The sequence below is a fragment of the Pundamilia nyererei genome, unplaced genomic scaffold (genome assembly GCF_000239375.1).
Source record: "Pundamilia nyererei isolate P.nyererei 1_Seehausen unplaced genomic scaffold, PunNye1.0 scaffold00304, whole genome shotgun sequence".
NCBI lineage: Eukaryota > Metazoa > Chordata > Actinopteri > Cichliformes > Cichlidae > Pundamilia > Pundamilia nyererei.
In genome coordinates, this window is record NW_005187705.1 from 8,510 (window position 1) to 15,455 (window position 6,946).

Genomic DNA, 6,946 nt, shown 5'->3' on the forward strand with positions numbered 1-6,946 from the left:
GGAGCAGCGCTGGGCTCTTCAAATCACGGACAAACAGGATCCCACATTCTTGATTTTTAGTTCACAAACACTTGTTGTAATGACTAACTACTCCTGACATGTTGGAGATGTTTGCTCTTTATACAGTAAAGTTACAGCAGGATACAAATAACATCAGGCTGATCCTGCCACGATTTGTTCCCTCGGTTCAAATCACAGACTAACAGGATCCCACAGCTGTTTATGTTTTTGAACCCATTTTGCACAGAGAGGCATTTTTTGAAAACAGCAATGTTGAATATTATTACACAGGAAAAAACAACTACAGTAAAATAATCACAGTGTGACGCCTCTGCCTTTGTAAATGGAGGGACAGTAACTGCGTGTAAAACCTGCAGACAGTCAGATTAACAGTAACAGTATTTTGTCTCTGTCATTGTAGAAATTCATCTCATGTAAACAATAACGTGACGCTGTGCGCCACGTTATTGTTGTAACGTGTTACTTTGTAAAACAAAGGGGGGCCTAGCAAAAAAAAAGTTCGGGAACCACTGACGACCTCTGGTCTTGACGACCTCTGGGCCATGGCCAGTGAACTCCTCCACAGGCTCTTGACGAGCTAATTACATTAAAACAACAGAAACTCATTTGTCTTTTAGAAGTTTCACCTCAAACCAAAAGTAACACAGTTTCTTCATTTAAAGGTCAGCGGAAAAGCTTCCAGCGTGACAAGGTAAGAGGCAAATCATCATCCAGATAGACCATTCTGTTAGAGCAAAGATGTGGAATATTCTTGAATGGCCAAGTCAATCAGCTGATCTTAACCCAACTGAGAATTTCACTTGAAGACTAAACTTCAGACAGAAAGGCCCACAAACAAACAGCAACTGAGAGCTGCTGCAGTAACACTGGCAGAGCATGAACAAAGAGGAAACCCAGGATACGGTGATGAGTTCAAGACTTCAGGCTGTCATCAGGTTTTCCACCAAGTATGAGAAATGAACATTTTATTGTCAGTCATTTAATTTGTCCAAATACTTTTGAGTCCCTGAAATTAAGAGATTGTGTTAAAAATATTTTTGGACCTGACTGTGATAACCATCTATTATTCAGGTTATATTTTCTTTTCACTGCCCGTTTTATTACCCTGCACATGAGCTTGTGTTTTCATTTGTTTGGCTGCTCCTGCTCAACCAGTGAATACACTCTCGTATTAAACCTTAAAGAGGTCAGCTTTAGAGCCCTCCTCATTCCAATATTCTTACCTGGGAGGACCTTTTTAAAATTGCAGGAATACATTTTCATGCTTTAATATTTAAACAAACTAGTCCGAGTGCCAGTTTAGCTCAGTGTGAGCATGTGACTGTTTACCACAGAGGTTGAATGCAGCCATCTGGGTTGGATTCAAACCTGCAGCCCTTTGCCGTCGGCTCCTTGCAGTCATATCTGGTAAAAGGCAAAAACGGCCCCAAAAGATAAACCAGATTAGTTTGATATGATACAGTGATACAGGATGTCCTCATAATCACTGTGTAAGGCTTTAACTTGAACGCCGATTTTGATCAGTTTGTGTTATAAGGTGTGAATGATGCCAGTCTGATGACGACGGCGTCATGTTTTCAGATTAATCGAGCACAGTAAGGTGAATGTGGCTGGACGACAGATTTAACGTTCAAACCATGAACAGCTCAAAAGTCAGACTGGGTCCAAACCAGAACCCTGACCCCTGCCTCTGTAAACCGCAGCAGCTGCTGAGATCGGACTGCTGACTGTTTGATATTAAATTAATTCACAAAGTGCTCGATTGGTTTTCCACTCAAACGTCATTCTGGTTTAAATGTCTGACAGACACCCAAATGTGCCGTTTATTCAAACTGCCATGATCTGCCAGCTCATCTTTAAGCTTTGTGATGGTGGTTTGTTCAGGTTGCGCTCGTTGGACCACTGGAGCCCAAAAGGAAGAAGACCGGTTCCAGTGATCCAGCCCCAGAAGCAACTCCAGCTGCTGAAACTTCAAAGGTAGCGGCTGAAAGTCACTGTATGGAACTGAACCAGCCTCAACAACACTGACTAAAACACTGCCTGTGATAAATATTAAACATACAGCTTCTTATCTTTGTGCAGGTTCAGAGCGCACAAATCCAAAGCGGGAGAATTGAAATCAAATCTGTCTCCGCCATCACTAAAAACACCGCTCGGGTTAAGGTGGAGGTGAAGAAGGAGCAGGAGTTCTATGTGTCAACTCAAAAACTGGCAGAGATCCTCGGCTATGACATGAAGGACGGGGTTGAAGGCAGAATCAGTCATGCCATGCCAATCTCAGCCGAGGCTAAAATGCGAGACAATCAGATTATAGATATTCAAAAAGTTCAAAAGTTTTAAAAATAACTTGTTTGTACATGCTTCCTGTGTGAAACAATAAAGCTGGTTTAATCTGAAGTTTGAAGAATAACCCCACAAACCAGAGGTGCCATCACATGACCAACCACAGACCGTAATCCCAGCAGACATGATTCAGACAGAACCAGCTGCAGTCCAACTCCAAAAACATGGTATGGTTGGAGGCGGCTCCAGCTTCAGAAGTGCTCAGACGACCACTGTCAGCTCCACGTACGTGCACTGGTTTTATCAGACGAGCACCTTTATGGCGTCTATGTAAATTATACATCATTGTCAGGAACTGCTTAGCTTAGCTCAGCAGCATTATTGAGGTGAGGGTAAATGCTTACTTCCTGGGACTGTGGGGAGTCTTTGTGGTTTTGGGGGTTGTGGAAAGTCCATGGTTGGTTAGAGGTACAACTTCCAGAAATACTGCGCAGTTTACTAATGAGGCTAGAGTTCTGGGCCTGTCACGCCCCGGCACTTTACTCAACACAGTGAAATGTTAGTCTTCTAAAGTCCTGGTAGCTCCACACATGACATTCACCACCGCAGGTCCTCAAAACTGTGGTTTGAACCAGTGACCTCGACGCTCCTCAAACTTTGGGTTCTGCCGTTCACCCGGATGCAACTTTGACTTGAAGCACTCAAATAAAACGCTGATGACAGAAACCGAGTGTCCTGACACAGACCGAATAAAGAACGAGAGGTGTGTCCTCCCACCGAGGATGTCAGTCTGACACTCATGAGTGAGATGAACAGGCTGAATATTCTCAGGGAGGTCAAGCTGGAGCTCTGGCACAGATTAAACCACCTGTGCAGGTGAAGCAGCTTCACCCCGTGTGTCTGCTGGTTTGTTTTTAAGCTAGCTTTGTTAGAACGTTTATTCCCAGCTAGCTTTAGTTGATCCCGAGCTCAAAAAACAATAATGTGAAACAACCTGTTTATTTCTACTTGACTTTATTAAAAATATCAAACATGAGGAAAACAAGCAGAGACACACACACACACACACACACACACACACACACTGCAGCATCGCTGAGTGAACGAGTTTCAAACAGTCTAACCAATTTCACTTAGAAAAACAAAAACCCAAAAACATCGCTGGCGTTCATCTACAACAGAAAAATAAATGAGTAAGCAGAGTTTCACTTCCAAAGACTTTGCATCCAATCTGATAACAATCGAGGGATAAAAACGACCTGATGTTCCCGTTTGATTTCCAAAAATATACAATATTTATATAATTACAGTGAAACCTCGGGCCGGCGGCTCGCTTTGGGAGGAATCTCTTGACTTTAAAGCTGCGACACTAACGATCTGAGTTACATCCACACAGAAACACACCTACAAAAATAGAGCGTCAACATTTTACACATCCACCGCCGCCTGCTCTGTGATCACACACAGACAGCTGCTTCTAAACCCACCGAGGGGGAAACACCACGTCGACCCGCTCTCTGAAGGTCAGAGGTCAAACGAGTCGAGTCCAACACAAAGAGGAGGAGACAGCTAACAGCGGGGAGCGTTTCTGGAAGTTAAAGATTGAGCTTTGTTTACTCTGAACTGCTCCCGTTTCTTCCCCCAGTTTCCTGTTTATTAATATTTACTCGTCTGCTTTAAGTCAGCAGGTTTGAGTCGGATCAAATGATCCTGATGTTTCAGGAGAAGCTAATGAAAGAATGCAAAAGAACAAATACCCTGAACAATTAAACTGAAGGTTCCTGCAGAGGAACGTCAGCGGTGGAGCGGCCTCTGGTGGGGGTTCAAACCTGCAGCAGCCCTTCATCACGTCTGAGCTCAAGGTCGTTTTATTTAATTGAAAATAAAGTGAGGAAGAATAAATTCTGATGATCACTCAGGAAGTATTTGAACCTTTTTTCTCTGACTGCTTCCCTGATGTCGCTGCAAATCTCGTGTCACTTCCTGTTTGGTTTTAAATCTGAGCACAAGCTAAAAGACTGACAGACGTGGGGTTAAAGGTCACACACTGCTCGCCTCATCTTTTATGGTGTCAGTTTCGAGGCGTTTGAGCAGCCGAAGCTTCTCGTCCCGCTCTGCGCTCTCATTGGCTGACGATGAGCTGTCGCAGGTACGACTGCGTGAGGCCTCGCAGCTCCTCCAGCGTGTAGTCCTCGGGCATCGGCAGGCGGCTGATGTGCGGCGCCAGCTGGGCGAGCGGGATGCTGAGGGAGTCGGCCGTATCGCCCTGCTGCAGGCTCAGCACCGCACGCAGGATGTTCGCCACGCGCTTCGCCATTTCTGCAGAAAGGGAGGGGACCAGGGGGCGGGGCTTTGTTAGATCACCTGATGTAGCTGCGGAAGCTGTTCAGACTTTAAACTGCTCGTTTCTGTTAGAGAGGTGTGTGTGTGTGTCCGCTACTGCGAGCCTGGACAGTTTCAGTCACACACTCCTCCCCTCCATCTGACATCAGCCAATCAGGACAAAGATGCAGTTGTTCTCTTACCTGATTGGGCGAGGCGGTCTTTAGCAGTGCGGCAGGGCAGGAGCTCGATCCTGCTGCAGAGAGACGTCACATCGGTGTAGAGACGCTCCAGCTCGTAGCCGGCGTTTTCCATCTGACAGCGAGGACGGAAACACGAGATCAAACTCGGCGTGAGGACAAAACAGTTACACAAACACGTGAAGACTTCACAGCATTTCACAGCATTTCACAGCCCTGCTTTCAGAGTTACTCCAGATTCTCCAAACACTGTTGGATGAAACCACGGCGTGCTGCGTGAAGCAGAGACTCGATGCTGCTCGTGTTCATCGCTCTAATGCAGACGACCAGAAATGAGCTCGAGCTGCGATCACATCGCCTCGTGTGAACGCCGCAGACGCCAGAGACGTGAGGAAAAGAAAAACCTGAGCTGAAAACGTCTTTCTGTAACTACTGCATCACTACTTTTACACTTACAGTAAGTTTGTGCTTCTACTTCAATAAGCATCATAATGAAGTACTTTTACTTTCAAAGAACAGTCGCCCTCATCGAGCTGAGCATCAGAAACACTCAGAGGTGTTTGGTACCTGCTGGATGTCCTGCAGAGTCTTTATGACTCTGATGTAGTCGAGGTAAACCCCCCCTGCTGTGTCCCAGTCCTGGATGGTGGCGCAGTGCTCGGGGAGCGCCAGACCCTCCAGGAACTCCAGGAGGTAGTCGTGGTTATCGTTGATGATGCAGTCTGAGAGAGAGAGAGAGAGAGCGAGATTCAACAAACTGATCTCACAGATGAAACATAGCGTGATGTGTGGACTCGAGCGCCTCAGCACTTGTTGCCTCATCGTGTTTTTGAACCAACTGGAACTTTAATTCTCTCTAATGTAACCATGTAATGATGCTAATTATTCAGATCAGAGGAGTCTGAAGTTTTTGACTCTTCTGCAGGACGTGGTTCAGACCGCGTGTGCAAACAGGCGGGTCTACCTGAGGCCAGGTGCTGGATCAGCAGGCGGTGGCACTGGTTCCAGTATCGGGCTCGGTACAGGTGCAGGGCCTGCTGGTGTCTGTCGCCGTCGCGGTGGGCTCGGGTGGCCTTGGCCTCGTGGATCCACCGCTCCGGGATCAGCAGCTGCTCGGTCAGGAAGCGCTCCCTGCGGACAGAGTCCTCCGTCTCCTGCAGGGGGCAGTGCAGCGCCAGCATCTCCCTCACAGCTCGCTCCCTCTGACTGAAGACGCAGAGAAGAAGATCAGACAGGAAACAACGAGCTGAGATCTAAAGTGAGGACGGTCTCCAGAACAAAGCGGGCCGGAGCGCAACGATCACGTTCAACTCGACTGTTACTGAAGATCACCGAGCCAACACGCCTACAGCTGAGAGCCGTCAGCTGTTTCCATGAGACTCGAGGATTCAAAGATCCGAGTCGTAAAACAACCTGAGCCCTGTTTGGCTCAGAGCCAAGCTGCTGAAGAAACGCCGTGCTGGCGGCGCGGTGAACGTACGCGTGCTCGGGGATGTGCAGCAGGATGAAGACGGCCATGTGCCACAGGCCGGCGCTCTCCAGCTGCGCGGCGTAGCTGGCGTGGAGGAGGCCCTGCCGTGGGGCGCTCAGGTGGGTGTAGTGCAGCGCCTGCAGGACGCCCCACAGGTGCCAGCTCAGGCGGTAGTCCAGGCGCTCCCAGGTGACGGCGAGAGGCTCCAGCAGCTGCTGCAGGCCGTAGTGTCTGCAGGGCGACAGGAGAAGCGTTAAAGTAGCGCTCTGCACGTTTTACCCAACCAGCGGCTGAAGCCTGGTTACCTGTCGCTGTAGAGTTTGAGCAGGTGGAAGCAGAGGTCGTACAGCGGCCGTTTGGACGCCTCCTCCAGATCTGGCTGCTCCGCCTCCAGGTATGGAGGCAGGGGTGCACAGGCGTACTTCCCCGCCTCACACAAGCCCTGCAGGACAGAAACAACGATCACCGATCAGCACGAACACAAGCAGGTCACTAGCTACACCCGTCACACCGCACACACCGCCCTCTGCTGAACACACTGAAACGAAGCTTTACGAGTGTAAATGTAACCTGAACGCTCGACAGTCAGAAATGAAGTCAAAGAAAATCAGCGGCGGCTCACCTGAAAGGCGGCTTCGTATCTGGCGAG

At 48.3% G+C, this 6,946-nt stretch overlaps 2 protein-coding genes across 2 annotated transcripts in view; one reads left to right on the forward strand and one right to left on the reverse strand.

Annotated features, from left to right (window-relative positions):
- LOC102207007 (uncharacterized) overlaps positions 1 to 2,425 on the forward strand; it is a 10,928-nt gene extending 8,503 nt beyond the window's left edge. The window contains exons 4-6 of the mRNA XM_005751224.2: positions 684 to 712; positions 1,906 to 1,998; positions 2,104 to 2,425. Coding sequence (XP_005751281.1) covers positions 684 to 712; positions 1,906 to 1,998; positions 2,104 to 2,361 — 380 coding nt within the window. The 3' untranslated portion in view covers positions 2,362 to 2,425. The remainder of the gene's footprint in view (positions 1 to 683; positions 713 to 1,905; positions 1,999 to 2,103) is intronic.
- Positions 2,426 to 3,916: 1,491 nt separating this feature from the next.
- Positions 3,917 to 6,940, reverse strand: LOC102207277 (nuclear pore complex protein Nup98-Nup96-like). The gene is made up of 7 exons (XM_005751225.1): positions 6,920 to 6,940; positions 6,603 to 6,739; positions 6,307 to 6,528; positions 5,791 to 6,032; positions 5,394 to 5,548; positions 4,830 to 4,941; positions 3,917 to 4,623 (listed from the first exon to the last, which is right to left on the reverse strand). Exons 3-7 carry the CDS (start codon positions 6,342 to 6,344, stop codon positions 4,427 to 4,429), a joined length of 744 nt encoding a protein of 247 aa, XP_005751282.1. The 5' UTR covers positions 6,345 to 6,528; positions 6,603 to 6,739; positions 6,920 to 6,940; the 3' UTR covers positions 3,917 to 4,426.
- Positions 6,941 to 6,946: the final 6 nt, after the last annotated feature.